This window comes from Cucumis melo, chromosome 3 (assembly GCF_025177605.1).
Source record: "Cucumis melo cultivar AY chromosome 3, USDA_Cmelo_AY_1.0, whole genome shotgun sequence".
NCBI lineage: Eukaryota > Viridiplantae > Streptophyta > Magnoliopsida > Cucurbitales > Cucurbitaceae > Cucumis > Cucumis melo.
The window spans coordinates 25,181,309-25,197,866 of NC_066859.1; the positions used below are offsets into that span (position 1 = coordinate 25,181,309).

At 29.0% G+C, this 16,558-nt stretch overlaps 4 protein-coding genes across 4 annotated transcripts; all 4 read left to right on the top strand.

Moving 5' to 3' along the window:
- The first annotated feature begins 1,425 nt into the window (after window positions 1–1,425).
- LOC103488512 (uncharacterized) lies at window positions 1,426–2,521 on the top strand. The gene is made up of 2 exons (XM_008447299.3): window positions 1,426–1,800; window positions 1,926–2,521. The coding sequence occupies exons 1-2, from the start codon at window positions 1,672–1,674 to the stop codon at window positions 2,349–2,351; spliced, it is 555 nt and encodes a 184-aa protein (XP_008445521.2). The 5' UTR covers window positions 1,426–1,671; the 3' UTR covers window positions 2,352–2,521.
- A 5,590-nt stretch (window positions 2,522–8,111) lies between these two features.
- LOC103488576 (uncharacterized) lies at window positions 8,112–8,684 on the top strand. The gene has a single exon (XM_008447374.1). The coding sequence runs from the start codon at window positions 8,112–8,114 to the stop codon at window positions 8,682–8,684; it is 573 nt and encodes a 190-aa protein (XP_008445596.1).
- A 211-nt stretch (window positions 8,685–8,895) lies between these two features.
- On the top strand, window positions 8,896–9,559 carry LOC107990705 (uncharacterized). Its single transcript, XM_017044432.2, has one exon. The coding sequence runs from the start codon at window positions 8,989–8,991 to the stop codon at window positions 9,547–9,549; it is 561 nt and encodes a 186-aa protein (XP_016899921.1). The 5' UTR covers window positions 8,896–8,988; the 3' UTR covers window positions 9,550–9,559.
- A 2,907-nt stretch (window positions 9,560–12,466) lies between these two features.
- Window positions 12,467–14,717, top strand: LOC103488511 (ankyrin repeat-containing protein NPR4-like). Its single transcript, XM_008447298.3, has 2 exons — window positions 12,467–13,049; window positions 14,141–14,717. Exons 1-2 carry the CDS (start codon window positions 12,492–12,494, stop codon window positions 14,609–14,611), a joined length of 1,029 nt encoding a protein of 342 aa, XP_008445520.2. The 5' UTR covers window positions 12,467–12,491; the 3' UTR covers window positions 14,612–14,717.
- Window positions 14,718–16,558: the final 1,841 nt, after the last annotated feature.

The following is a 16,558-nucleotide window of genomic DNA, read 5'->3' on the forward strand; positions in this document are numbered from 1 at the left end:
ATGTACAATATATATAACGCCAACGATGGCTTCCTTTTAGGCCTGATCTGTCAAAGCTTTGACACCTGTAAAACAAATGCATGAGATCATTGCTACCATATGGTCTATTTTGGGATTCTATCTTATTGTCTTCCCAATATTTGATCTACTTTACTGCCTACTCAATAAATTTTTGTGAGTTATGTCATTTTCTTATGTTATATCTTGTATTTCCTTCATTTGGGGAAAAAAGCTTCAATGTAATTTGTTTAATTTCCTTAAGTTTTGAGTTAATAAACTTCCATTTGTAAGTTCGTTTATTTGGTTCCATAGTCATCTCTCTCCCACTCTCTACTTCTCACTTGCTTGGTGGAATTCTTTGAATTTGATAATATACACCGCGGTTTGAACTATTTAATTTGTATTCATATTTACATTATTTATGTTTTTTAGTCTAGAGTTATAAATTGATCTCTAATCTTAGAAGAGTTATGAAATTTGAATCATTATATCTGATAGCTAATTGTTCAATTCCTCTGTCTACGGACGTAACTAACATATATTACCAGTGAATCACTTTAAACTCCATTTGGTTCGTGATCCAAAAAGTATTTTGAAAAAACAAAGAATTTAGAAAAAAATAAAAATAAATTCTTTTTCTTTATTATATTCAAAAACATGTTTGGTTCCAAGTGTATAAGTTGAAAAACATTAGATAAAATTAGATAGATTTAAGTAAAATCGTGGGGAAGATTTGGTTGAAGAAGTTGTTTTGACATGAAAAGTTTTCAATATTCCAATAACAAAGAAACCAATTAAAACAAAATGCAATTCAATGTTGAAATTTGCCAAGTGATTTAAAATCAAAGTCATTGCCTAACTCCGATCACTTTTAGTTGATTTTCAAGATGAACCACTTGGCTTTCTTGACCTGCATTGCCTGCATGCATCCTATCTATCAACTAAAAAGGGGATATACGAAATTGGGTGGAATACGTAAGTGGGAAAATGATTGAATGAGGTCATTCAATATAAGCCTCCTGACCTATGCATTTTAATTATTTCACAATATTTTGAAGGTAGGATCCAACCTTTGTACAAAGTTATATATATATATATATGTCAATTGAAAAATATTATTTAGATTCATATATATTAAAATTTTATATTGATTCATATACTTTGAAGTTTGATTAAAATAATTTTTTTAGACCGTTTAAGATATATTAAAAGTATATGTAAAAATAAAAAAGTTAAAATTGAGCTCTACTAAAATCCAATAAATTTTAAAAGATAAATGATGAAATTAGTGTTTATATATAAGCCAAGAGATACACTAAGAGTTTTGTAATTTCTTAAACAATAAAATGTGATTTTTTGTTTCTATCCTATCACTTGTAATATAATATATATATTAATCCTCAAGTTGGGAAAGGAAATTATGTGTGAGTGGTGCCTACATGCATATGTACTGTCTTCTGGCTGCTACGAGGAGATAGTTCTCGGCATCTTCCCATTGCAAACGAAAAAGTACATATCAACAACCTCAACTTGGACTTCATTACTTCACCAAAATCATAAAGCTAGCCACGGCCCTATAAATATAAGTATATGAGAAGGGGGTTTTATAAATTGTAATTCATATAAAAAGTTTGGATATATGTTTAATTAAAGGTCTTCAAAGTTTCCATAATGTCAAAAGCAGGGGCAAAGAATGAAGAGGCAACAGTAGTAGCTATAGATACTGAAACTGAAAACAGAAAGGATGGAGAAGAGATGAACAGTGGTTGGATGAGACCAGGAGATGTTGATTTTGTAATGGTAAGCCCTTCGATTTCTCTGCTCTTTTTGTTTAATTTCTCCCTCTGGCCTCTATCCCTTATGAGTGGTTGGATGGAACTTTCATTTGCTTTTCCTCACCTTATTATTTGTCAATTTCACGACAGATTGTCGTAACATTCATTGCAGCCGTGGCATTCCAAGTAGGAACAAACCCACCGGGCAGTGTATGGCAAGAGGACAAGAATGGCTTTACTGCAGGTAAATCAATAATGGCATCAAAATCACCTTCTGAGTACAAAAAATTCATGGCGGGAGTGACATTATGTCTTTCATTTTCGTTGATCCAGTTAAGTGTGATGTTATTCAGATGGTACCTCAAAACTTATTCAGTTAGGAGAATGATTATGTATGTACTGATGCTATGTACAATAGCGCCAATGATTGTTTCCTTTTGGGCCTCTGTTAAAGCTTTGACACCTGATGAAAAAATAATGTCTGAGATCACTGCTACCATATGGTCTAGTTTGGGACTCTATCTTATAAGCCTTCCATTTATTCTACTTTACTACCTAGTCAAGAAATTCTTGTGAGTTATATCATTTTCCTAATGTGTTTTTTATCTTGTATTAATTTCCTTTAATTCTTAAAAAAAAAACTTCAATGTAATTTGTTTAATTTTCTTAAGTTTCGAGTCGATGAACTTTTCAATGTAATTTGCTTCCTTTTAAGTTTTGAGTTAATAAACTTTAATTGTGATTTATTATTTGGTTTCATTATTATCGTCTTTTTTTATCCACTTTTTCCTTGTTTTGTTCAGTGGAATGTTTTGAATTTGATAATAAGAAACTTCAAAGTTCGAACTATTTAATTTTTATTCATATATTCACATTATTTATGTTTTTTATTTTAGGATTTAGAAAATTGCACAATATAAATTGATGCAACTCTCGAATTTAGGAGAGAGACATGAATGAACCGATATCACATTTGAATGAGAGAAATTTTGGAAATATGTGAAAGTAAAGTTAAGAAATGCTTAAAAGAATTAAAAGTCACCATCTATACCAACAACTATGTTTGTGGTTCATTCCTTTTTTGTGGTTCGATAGTAGAAACTCTAAAATTAAGTATGTTTTAGCATATATCCTAAAAGGACTTGTTGGTTTCTATTCCACTTTGTCTTATCCCTACCAAATGTAGAAAATGCAAACGTGAGTTTAAGGGTTCTTTACTCACTTACATTACATGACGAAAAATAATTAAAATAAGCATCAATCGAAATTCAACCTAATCATTTTTTTCTATGACCAAGTAACTTTTTATCTACATATATATTTTCGTCAACGATGATGTACTAGATACGAACTTCAACTTGGACTGTTGGACTGTCTAGTTGGGGTTAGACATGCACTGAACCCATTCTTAAAAGGATAATTTATTAAAATACAGTTGTTTTTAAAACTTATTACGAAAATAATGCTATCATAAAAGAATTTACTAACTACTTTTCTTTTTTTTTTTAATCCAGTAGGACGAGTTCTCAAAACTCGCCCAAGTTAATTTATTTAAAGAAAAAAAACAAAGAGATGGAGACTCGCCCTCTCACTATTTCTTTTCTTTTTTATCATTTAAAAAAACTTATTTAAATATTTATATTTTCTATCATTTAAAAAACTTATTTAAATATTTCTATTTTCTATCATTCATTTAATTATTTACTCTCGAAAAAAAATGTAAAATTTAATTTTTAATTATTATATTATATTATATTATATATAAATATATTATATATAAATGTATGTATATATATTTTAAATAATTCTTTTGAAAACTTAACTTCAACTATTTTAAAATCATTATTAATATTAAATGGTTGAGAAAGAAAATAAGGCCACAAATTAAAGATAATTTCAAATTTGATCCTAACCTACTAGATATTAGAAAATTCATATGAGGTAGGATAAAAATAAATCTTACTAAAATCTTGTATAATGGTTCCATACGAGTTATCTAATAATTTCTTACTACTTTTTTAATGTTCAATTTTTTTATTAACTTAGACACTATTAATATAATGTGAGGGTACAAAATCTAAATGATTTTGCTAAATGATCGTTTAGATTTGTAGTGAAATAATAAGTTAAAGATGACACAATACCTAATAATGAAAAAAGAATAAGGAAATGGCACGAATATGAGAAATAACAAAGAAGAAAAAAAATTATGGAACAAGATATGAAGAAATCAAAGAAGAAATGAGAATATGAAGAAGGAGAAGTATTAATATGAGGAAAAAACGCATGTATTCAACGAGAAATTCAAAACCAATAAAAAAATGATAGGCAAATATGTATCATTTGTGTTGTTTACAAATGGTCATATGATAGATAGCGTCGATGGGGTTGATTAGGACCAACCTCTATGTGAAAACTTAAATAGAAGGTAGGATCTAATTTGGCATAAACATAAACTCGAAAGAGAAAGAAAAATAAATTAGTTAAAATGTGAAAGAATGTGAGTTTTTTTTGTTAGAGGAAGAAAAATAAATTAGTATTAAATTTAAAAAACTTAAATTAATTAAAATGTGGGAGAAGATTAAATTAGTTAAAATAATTCTTATTTAAAACGACGACCACGAACATTTTTTAATTCAATTACTTTCTTTTTATTTAAATTCTTAATTTAACACATTTTAACATTCATGGGTCACATTTTAACTAATTCCTTAAAACTCTTTCCTCATATTTTAATTAAATTAAAAAATTAAACAATAAGGATGAAGAAAAAACCGAAAAGAAATTATTAGATAACTCATATGGAACCATTATACTAAGATTTATTTTTATCATACCTCAATTAGGATATGAATTTCCTAATATTTAGTAGACTAGGATCAAATTTGAAATTATCTTTACTTTGCAGACTTATTTTCTCTCAACCATTTAATATTAATAATGATTTTAAAATAGTTAAAGTTAAGTTTTCAAAAGAATTATTTAAAATATATACATACATTTATATATAATATAATAGTAAAAATTAAATTTTACATTTTTTTCAAGAGTAAATAATTAAATGAATGATAGAAAAGAAAAATATTTAAATAAGTTTTTTTAAATGATAGAAAATAAAAATATTTTAAGTAAGTTTTTTTAAATGATAAAAAATAGAAATATTTAAATAAAATTTTTTAAATAATAGAAAAGAAAAGAAATGGCGAGGAGGGTGAGGCTCAAAACTCGCCCTACTTCAACAGATTAAAAAAAAAAATAATAATAAATTCTTTTAGGATAGCATTATTTTTGTAATAAGTTTTAGAAATAACCATATTTTAATAAATTATCTGTCTCCACGTACCCGAGACGACGCGGAGCGGCCGACATCCTTAAAAAGAGATTTATTTTAAAAACGAAAAAAAGGAGTCGCCACCAATCTTTTTTACGGTGTGATTGGACACCGAAATAAAGTGAATCATTTTAAATAAAATAAAACTGGTCTACACAAAAAATTAGAGTTGAGTTTGGGAGTCAATTGTGTATGGGAATGTGTTAGCACCCCGTATCACCCGTTTTAGAAAACGGTGGCCAAATTTAATGTCTTGAATAAAATTCACCTTCTTTTTAAAGTTTATCAGCAAGTGATTAAGTGTATTAAATCTATCAAGTATATCAGCAAACAATAACAAGTGTATCAATGATAATATGTATCAATGATATAATAAAGTGTATCATTCTTAGTGCATCAAAATGTATTTAATTGATTGAGTATATCAACAGTTGAGCAACCGTATCAACAACATATCAAGTGTATCAAACTAATAATATGTATCAATAAAGTTTAGCAAGTGATTAAGTGTATTAAATCTATCGAGTGTAACAAGAAACGATAACAAGTGTATCAACGCTATATAAAAGTGTATCATTCTTAGTGCTTCAAGTGTATTTAATTGATTGAGTGTATCAACAACATATCAAGTGTTTTAAACTAATAATATGTATCGGTGAAGTATTAAAGAGTAAAAAAAAGTGTACAAGCAGTACATCAAATCAGGTGTATTGACGGTATATATTGGTGTATCAACGATATATATTGGTGTATCAACCGTATATATTGATGTATCAACCGTATATATTGATGTATCAATCGTATATATTGGTATATCAGTAATGACAGAAGGGTAACTTCGTAATTTCGTAATTTTAAAATGCGGGCTGAGCTTCAATTTTGCTATTTTTGCAAATGTAAAAATGATGTGCTATGGGCCTAATTTATGATACTATAATTGTCATATTTACAAGTGTCCATAATAATAATAATAATAATAGTAAATTAAAAAAAACTAAACTAAAAAAATGAATAAATTATAAAAAAAAAAAAAAAAAAAAGAACAGAGGGTGGCGGCGGCGGCAAGGTTGCCGCCACCCTAAAAGTAGAAGAAAAATATATATATATATATATATATATATATATATATATATATATATATATATATATAATAAATATGATAATAATAATAATAAAAATATAAGATTTTTTGCTTATAACTTTTTCTTTCTTTTTCTCTATTTTTTTATAAAGAAGAAAAATGTTAAAAGATTTTTTTTAGAGTAACGAATAAAAAAAGTAGCAAAACAAAAAAAGAATTTTCCTTATGTAATTTTTTTCTCTCTTTACATTTTAAAAAAAGAGAAGAATAAACATAAGAACTCAATCCCGAAGAAGATTTGCTTGTTGTATGAGGTGCGGATCCTTAGGAATAAATCCCTACCTAATGCAATCTCCAACTAAGTTTTTCCTCTATGGGATTAGATTTAGGGTAAGGAAAAAATTGAAAAATAACTCATAAAAAAATAAAGCGATAAGAAGTAATAACCCACCTTTTGTAGAGAAATATGTATTTTCAAAACAAAAAATTATGCAGAGATTCTCTAAGTAAAAAAAAAAATTATTTTCTCTCGTAGAGATTCTTTCTAATACACTTTTTTCCTCCTTTTTTTCAAATGATAAAGGACCTTATTTATAGACCCGGGATGTGCCACAATTTAGAAAAATTTAATAAGTATAAAATCAAATTAGATTTTATGTAATTTTATTAATTTTTTTTCTAAAATAGTAAAAATATGATATTGAAAGATTTTGTCCAAAATAAATTTTTTGCTTTTTTTCCTAAAATGATAAAGATAAATCAAATATGATATTAAAAGAATTTTGTATAAAATAAATTATTTTGTTTTTCCTAATATGATAAATCAAAAGAGATTTTGTATAAATAAATTAATTTGCTTTTTCCTAAAGTGATAAGTCAAAGAATGATTTGAATTTTTTTTAAATAATAGATATTCTCATTGATGACTTTATTTTCTATTTTAATAAAAAAATTAAAAAAACATAAGATTTCATATTATTACAAAAAGATTTTATCCTTCTTTTTAACAAAATAAATGAATAAAATATCTTACTATTGCTATAATTAATATTTTAAAAAATAATAAAAAAAAATATGATAAAATTAGGTAGCTACATTATCCATTCTTGAAACCATTTTCCCACTGGCTGCGGTTTAGGATACGCTGTTTGGTTTCAAATTTAATTTACTCAACAAGTTGACAAAATGATTTGACAGGACAGGACAGTCACATGTAGCCAAAGTACTGAATTTCTGGGCAAAAGCAAAATATAATAATGTTATCTCATCCAACTTGACTGACTCATATCAATCAAGATTCTAAATGAATGAACAATATTCAAACTTCCTAAAACTCAGATTAAATATCTAAGTTCCTCTTAATCTGTCCAATCAGTAACCAAAAATGGTAAGTTTTCATTGTCTTCTTATTCTAGTAAGAGGGACAAGAAATTAGCGTTTCAGTTATAGTTATTAATATTTTCTTTTTATCCGTAACTTTAAAAGCTATAACTCAAAATTTAAAAACTAAAAAAATCATTTTTAAAATTTTGTTTTTTTTTCGAAATATTGTTAAAAATCCTTCTGCATAAATCTGATACTAATCATGATAAAAAAAAAATGGAGAATAGATTTAATTTTCACGAAACCGCTAAGTTTTTTCCATTTATCAAACATTATCTTTCATTTGAAATTTCAAATATTCTCACTTTTTTTGTGGATATTCCACTTGGAGAGGAAAATATGAGGGTGTAGTCAGTCTTTCTTGGCTGCCTAAAAGAAGAAGGAAGATGGTTCCTCCCATCTTCCTTCCTCACTCACTCACACATTCACACGTTCTTCAAATCCAAAACCCTATAAATACAACTTTTGGTTATAGTAAGAAAAACATCACTTGAAAAGAAAAATATCCATTTAAAAGCTATTGAAAACAACAAAGCCAACAATGTCAAGACAGAACAATGGAGCTGAATCAGTAGCAATTACAATAGACACAACAGAAACAGGTCATGAGAAGAACAAGATGATGAACAACAATAATTGGATAAGAGAAGACACAGATTTTCTAATGGTAGTAACGACATTCATTGCAACCGTAGCATTTCAAATCGGGACGAACCCGCCGGGTGGCGTATGGCAAGAAGACGATAAACAGGGGAAGTACTTTGCAGGGAAATCCATAATGGCTACAAAATCTCCTTCTGATTTCAGTGGATATTTGGTAACAATTACAGCTTGCTTTGTGTTTTCAGCAATGCAATTTGCTGTTCTGTTCCTTAAGAAATGGCCAGTTGGTGCCAAAAATTGGTCATTTTCAAGGTTCATTCTTTATTCAACTATGGGATTGGCCATTTCTTCCATGGGAATTGCTTATGGATGCTCTGTTAGAGCTTACACACCTGACTCAGAGGAAAAAACTCGTTATGTTATTTCTTTTATTACTATGTTGGGGTTTCCTATTGGTTTGGCTGCCATTTCACTTTACTTAGAATACTTTAATAAATCTTCATCTTCTTAAATAATGTATATATCATCCTTTGTTTTGATTTCTGTATGTTCTTGAATTTTGGTGAATTAATGAAACTTTTTAATCCATTCAGATCTTAATATTTTGCCAAAACTAAACATAATTCAGATTACATGAAATGGGAATTAAATAGTCCAAACATAAATTGTGTTATTTAATTTATTACCCCCACATATAAATTAATAATTAAATTACTTCCAACAGCTAGCCAAGTACATATATAGAACTCTCTGATCAATAACAACCGAGTATATATAAACACAAACAAATTAAAGATTTCCGAATTCCATTAACAATGTCAAGAAAAGTTGAAGATGAATCAGTACTTTCAATAGAAACTGATCAAACTATAAATGAAAAGGATAAAGAAAATCAAAAGAAGAAGAAGAAGAAGGAAGGAGAAGGAAGGGATAGGGATTTTCTAATGGTAGCAACAACATTCATTGCAGCCATGGCTTTCCAAGCCGGGACGAATCCTCCAGGCGGCGTATGGCAAGACGACAACAGCCCGAACTACGAAGCAGGCAAATCCATAATGGCTACGAAATCTCCTTCTTTATTCATCAGCTTCATGAGCGGCGTAACTGTTTGTTTCGCGTGCTCGGCGATGCAGTTTATAGTGTTGTTGGGTAAGTCTTCCGAAAAAAGTTGGTCTGTTTCTAAGAGTTTCATTTACTTCACAATGGGGTCTGGAATATCAGCCATCGTTGTTGCTTATTGGTCCGCCATTAAAGCTTTGACTCCCGAAGCTCAAATGTCTCATGTCATTGTTATGCTCAAAACTACTCTTGTTCTTAGTGTTGTTGTGCTCCCTATTTCTATGTATATCGAAAAAAAACGACTTGCATCTCGTTAGAGATCGATCATAGACTCTTCACGTATTTTCTTTGTTATCATATTGTACAATGATGTGATATATATTGTCTACTTAATCATAAGCACAAATCCTTGTGATTTATTGCTTGAAATATCTTGAATAATGTAATCTATTACTTATGACCAACTTTTTAATGTTTAAAAGGATGGCTTTGAAGATGATAATATAGTTTTTCTTCTTGCATGTTAATGTATAACTAACATACTTTTATTGAATCATATTCAGCATACCGTCGATAAGAGTTGCATAATATAATTTATTCGAGTTGATTCTAATTTTCTTCGTCACATTGTTTGTCGTAATTACATTTCCTATTTACAAACTGATTTAGGGTATTTTGGTTACAATTTCAATGGTTTTGGGTGGATATTTTGTTTAATCATCCGCCACTATGTTAAATAGGTTCAATTAATAATTATTTGATTATATTTATATGAAATACCTTCATTTTGTGAGATTTAATTTTAAAAATTTATAAAATATCCAACGAGTTGAAAATGAATATTTACTTGATCATCAATTTGACTACTTTTTGTTAATATATTTTTTTGAATCGTATGGTATTGTATATGATATTTGTGTTGTCCTCACTGTAACGTTGTTAACAAGAATTTATATTGTTACGTACTATGCCTTAAATCCTCCGACGCCTGCAATTGAAAGGTGGTAACCAACAACAAGAAAACAACAAAGTACTTTGTAATTTGTAATTGTTGTGGAAATTCATTGGCCACTATATTTTGTAATTTATTCATATAGTTTTTTTAAAATCAGTTTCGGTTGGATAACTATTTTGAATTTTTCGTTTTTTGAAAATTTAATTTATAAATACTATGGTTAAGTTTCAATGTTTTGTTTACGTTTTAAGAAATTAGATAAATTTCAAAAGCAACAAAGAAAACCGTTCTTACAAATTTATTTTTATAATTTAGCTAGATGTGTCAAAGAGTGTTTCTTAAAAAAGATATGGAAGGAAATCATCATAAATTTTAATAAAAGATAAATGACTCCAAAATATTATAAAAATAGTAAAATTTAAATCTAATTTCTCAATATTAGTAATAGGCACTGACAGACGTCTATAACTTTAAAAATCTGGTTTCATATTTTATTTAGTTGAGGTTTGTTTTTAGCGATAAACTTAATTATTCTTTATTTCTACCATTGAAAGAGTCGAAGGTACATAATTTGCACATTTTTTTGAAAGAAAAAGTATTAACAAGCCAATAGAATATTTATGGGGTACATCCAAACGTCTCGCATAATCTAAATGTTGAACTTTAGACAAAAAGTACTTTTCTTTTGGTTTTTGGACTCTTTAATTTAATGGATTTTTCATTATATATATCATTTTCCAATTTATGAATCTGTGCACCTTTCTATGTATATAATTATATGAAAAGTGAATGAAAATTTATTTTCTAATATTACAAAAATACCATCATGCACCCTTCATTATCACTAGAAAATTGTAATCCCTAAAATATACTTTAAATACTAGTGAGTTTTAAGTCACTCAATTTGTAAAAGTATTGATATGATAAACAATAAATATAACAGGTATGAATTATTAACAATAGGGCTCTAATGTGTCCATTTATTGTCTAAGTCACTATTATTGGGTCAAAGTGGTATTGTGTGCTTATTAATAGGGTTTGCTTATCTCATTTAATTTGATTAGTTGCGTTATTTATACATTAATTTTCCTTAAATAAGGAATAATGTAAAAATATATAAATTATTTAAGAAGAAAAAGAAAAGGACAGTGTAAAAAGCAAACATGTAAATGCAAGAGACTATATTCTTTATTAAAAAGATAAATTTCTAAAAGAATACTTCTTTGCAAAGAATCCTTCTCTTTTTCTTTTTTTTTTTAACTTTTAATAATTTTGACATAATTCCATAATTTGGTTTTATGTTCTCTATCCAAAAGTTTACATATTCAAATTCCTATTAATTAAACTAAAATATTATTTTTATATAGTCATAGTAAAACCAACCAAAATAGTTATTGTCGAAGTTCATCATTTGAAATTTTGTTATATTTTATAAATATTTTTAACATTCTCTTGTCATAATTTACAATAATTTACACTATAAAAAATGACATGAATCTGAATGTCTTAATTCTACTCCAATATTTATTTGTAAGTCGTGTCACACACGTTATAAACTTCTAAAATATACAAATTTAATTATGTTTTTTCTTTGTAATCGAAGGGTGCACGTAATTAAATATGTGTACACCTAAGTACTACTCGTCTACAAATAACCTCAGAGGCACGCAAAGAAGGTAAGGGAGGCAACTTTTATCACAAAAGTCATACACCATTTTTTGTGTCCCAAAATTGCTTCCTTGCAAAGATTGCTTCATTGTGACTCAAAAAAGTTCTATTTATCCATGAAATGTTACTTTAATTTTTACCTTTATTTTTATTTTATTTATTCCAACATATCAAACTCTAAAGTAGTTTTCTATTGTAAGATAAAAACTTTTTTTAAAAAGATCCAACTTACATAAAAAAAAAAAAAATACCATTTACACTTTTAATATTTATTTCCAATAGAAAAAAGGTTTCTTTTTTAATCCTTTACATTGTTGCAATTAAAAGTTCACCTTAAGTTATTCAATTAAATTCAAAACTTAAATCCACATAAGAGAATCGAAATTATTGAAGATATTTCTAAAATATAGCAAAATTTATACTTTAGTTCAATATTATTCCTAAACAAATGTTTAGAAACAAATTGATTGATTTAAAATTTAACTCAACACACATGCATGAAAAGAAACCGTGTGATCAAAGGAGATTTCAATTTCCTACGGTGAGAAACAAAAATTCCCCTTTAAATTAACTATAAAACCACACCATCCGAAAATGAAGTGGAAGTAAAAAGGTTGAACACACAACAAAGAAAGAATGGCAACATTAGAAAACAAGCTTCAAGAAGCAGCAATGTTGGGCAACGTAGAAAAGATATTAGAATTGCTCCAACAATCCCTTCGACTTCTCGAAACAGTCGTACCCGATAATCCACCGCCTCACGATTTCGCCAAATTCCCTGACCGGATTCTTCAACAGAAGCCTCACCTGACTCGAGTGTTGAACTCAAAGGGATCATGCCCCCTTCACTTAGCAGCTGCAGAGGGCCATGTCGAAATTGTGAGGCTTTTGCTGCAAGTCGACTCTCATACGTGCTTGTTTCGCAATGCAGATGGCTGGAACCCTCTTCAACTTGCTGCCGTAAATGGCCATGTTGATGTCTTGAAAGAGCTCGTGCGTGCTAGCCCGGATGCTGCTCGAGCTCGAACCATTGTCGACGGTGGGGGAAACGCCTTGCATTTGTGTGTGAAGAACAACCAGTTGGAAGCTTTGAAGGTGTTGGTTGTTGATGCTGTAGATTATGGTTTTATTAATGACAAGGATGATCTTGGATGCTCTATACTTCATTTAGCTGTCTCTAACAAACAGACTGAGGTAATTAATATAATTCCTTCTAAAGAATATCATTTTTCTTGCCATATTGCAAAAACGGTCTCTAGAGTTATGTGATAGATGCAATTATATTTTTAAATTTTTTAAATTAAAAATTAAATCCCGACCTTATCTAATACTTAAAATTAAACTTTCAAACCAAATATATATATATATATATATATATATTTCCGAAATGTTTGTTTGTGCCTAAGGAAAATATATATTTCAAAAGTGCATTTTCTTTCAAAAGTTTATTTGGTTTAACTTACAAAAAAGATGACTTTAAAGTAGTTCTAGTTGCCGGTCATTCGTGGGTGACTGGGGATGTGGCTGCGACCATGATGCTAAGGTGGTCATCGATGATGATCGTCTTTTCATCGGTTGTAGCAGCAACGATAGATTTGGTCGTGGGACGATAGAGGGTGGTGGAGCGGTGAGTTCGTTGGATGGTAGCCAAGGTAAAAATTAATTGAAACTTTCAAAAAAATTTAAAATGTGTCTTTTAATTTTTTCTTTCTCTTGATATTTAAAAAATAATTTTAAATGGTGGTCAAACATTAGATAGATTTTGCTAAAATGGCTTATAATCATATAGCCCAGAAATAATTAAACAAACTTAAAATTAAGTTTAGGAAGGGATTATTGTATGATTTAAACAAACTTTTATTGTAGCATGATGATTATGATCTCATTGGTTTGATAAATTTTAAGTCTTTAACAATGTCCCTTTGATGATTGGTTATTGATCTTTTAAAAATGGTAACGAATGTTTGTCGATGTTGGAATTGCTCCTTCACTATTATCGAACGAGAGAAAAATTTGGATGCTCACTTCAATGCATCTATCTTAATGCATTCAAGTATAGTCTAATAAAATATTGTTACGAGGCATTTTATTTTTTAGAAAAAAATATTTTTTTCTTAATTTTTTATTGTGTAGTAGAGGTCGAGTGGAAGCACCACTAGAGTTAGATTGTATTAAATCATTGCTTTTATCAAATTAAATGTGGGTTAGGAATAAGAATTACATGTTAGAAAGATGATCATCTATATAAGATTCATGGTTAAAAGACTTCAAATATATGAATGCAGATGATAAAATTTTTGGTGAACACAAATGGAATGGAACTAAATGGCCTGTTCCAAAGCAACAAAGAAGAAAACGCCTCGACCACAGCGGAGGTACCCGGCGCCATAGTGCCGTCGCCCACCAGCCATTTTGACAGGAAAAATAGCCTCAGCAAGCAGCAGAAGATGAGACAGAGAGAGGCACTAATGGTGGTGGCGTCGGTAGTGGCGACGATGGCGTTTCAGGCAGCTATCAACCCTCCCAATGGCTTATGGAAGGATGCAGAAAAATCGACGATACACCCTCATCGATTCGTCGCCTTCGTTTCTTCCATCACTTTCAGTTTTGTGTTCTCCATTATTGAATTATTTTTGCTCGTTAGTGATTATCCCTCCACCATTCCTCTTTTCTTGAGTTTTCTTTGGCTTGCAAAGATTTTGTCCATTGGAGGCATGCTTGTGGCATATTTGATTGCAATTATGTGTTTGTCTTAATTAATAACTTAGCATTGAATTATTACTATTTTTTATGTTGCCAAAATAGAGGTACGAATTTATGGTACCAGTAGTTGAATTTGTAATATTGGAAAGAATTAAATTATTGTCGTGTGCAAAACAATTAAATCTTAGCATAAGTGCATAGTTGCATAGGCAATGGCATGAACACTATAAAGTCAATAACCATTTGGGAGAGCTAATAAGGTAAAGAAGATTAAAGAGGTAGCATGACAGTTTCCATTGGTCTCCCTTCCTCCCAAAAACTGCGTCACAAATAGCATCCAATTAGTAAATTCTTGGAAGGAGAGATCAGGGGATTGACTCTCACGTTAGGACTTTTGTAACATTTGAAGTTAGTTGAAAAATATTCTGAATTCTTTACCTTATTAGCTTTCTATTGTCGAAGCTAAGTGTCAGTGACTAAGCATTATACCGATGTTAACTTATATCTTAATTTGCAGTGGTACCAAATTGAGGCATCAACAATGATTATTGTGTTAAATGTGCCATTTGTAAATTCCAATCGGTCCTAAAAATTATATATACAGACTGGAATTTTCTAGAGATGTGTAGTTCTGCTTGTGAATGTCGTCTTATTCACAAAAGACCCATTGGTTTTATTTACTTAAATTAGAACCACTTAAATTCAATGACACTTCAAAGTTGTCATGGATTGATGATACTTAAAATTGTCATAAATTTTCAAAAATTTGTAAATCTCTGTTTTTTTTTTTTTCACCAAAAACACGGTTTTTTTAACATTGATGACACTTTTTTCATTTTCTCCTCTCAATTTGGTTATGTCATGGAAGCCCATTTTTGTAGCAGTGAGCCTTATTTCTCTAATTCTTTTTCCTTCTTAAAGTTGTGAGTATATAGAGGAATGTTCTCATTGGTTTAGGGTTCATACTTTTATTGAAAAAGGTTATTGTGTTTCTTTTTGTATGGTTTTGTCATTAGCTCAGATTGATAGTGTGTTGCTGAAGATCAATCTAATTAGAGGAAGCTTTGTGTATCTAACAATAGGTACCTTTTTTTTCAAAAAAAGAAAAATATATGCAGTTGGTTTACTGAACATTTCCACTAGCTAGGTTGACGCATTCGTAATACTTTCATCACCCCCACTTTATTAAAATAAGCAATACTTACTCTATTTTAATTTGAAAAAGATACCCTTCTAGACTTTCTTGTAGTGAAAAATCTTCCGTAAGAGATATTTCCATACTTAATCTTTTAAATGACTAAGTTGTTTTTAATACGAGAATAGTTAGTATCTTTAAAGGATTTGTTTAAGATTCATTTTATAGTCATGCATTTTTTTAAATTAAAAGCTAAACATGATAAAGATTAAAAGTAAATAAATCGCATCAAACATAAATGAGAGTAGAGAGTGTAAGATACAAAGCAAGACGTTGTACACCTTAATTTATTTCTATATTACGAGTGAAGCAACACAATAACCATGAAATTTTGAAGCTATATATCTGTTAGTTTTTTAACTTTATAGAATCACAACATTTAATTCAACAATACATTCAAAGGAACATGGTATCATATATGACAACCATATCCGGACAAAATATTCCAAAATTTTTAATTTTAGAAAAAGGGTTTGTTTCTAAAGAAAAGATGACAAGAATGATTAAAATAAAAAAAGACTTGAACAGGAGAGCTAGTGGTGTAGATTGAATGGAATTAATGAAGGTAAACTTTTTGACTAAAGAAAGAAAAGAGAATATATATAATATATATGGGGGAACTGGGAGAGTTATAGTTTAGTGTTATGTTGGGATAACTAATGATGGCTTTTGAATTCCCCAATTAGCATAAAGTAATTTTGTTAAAAGTCATTGGGTCTTCGTCTTCTTTACCACCAATACAAACCTACACTCTAATTTCAAAAATTTTGATACATATTTTCATTGCCAATATTCACTCTAAATT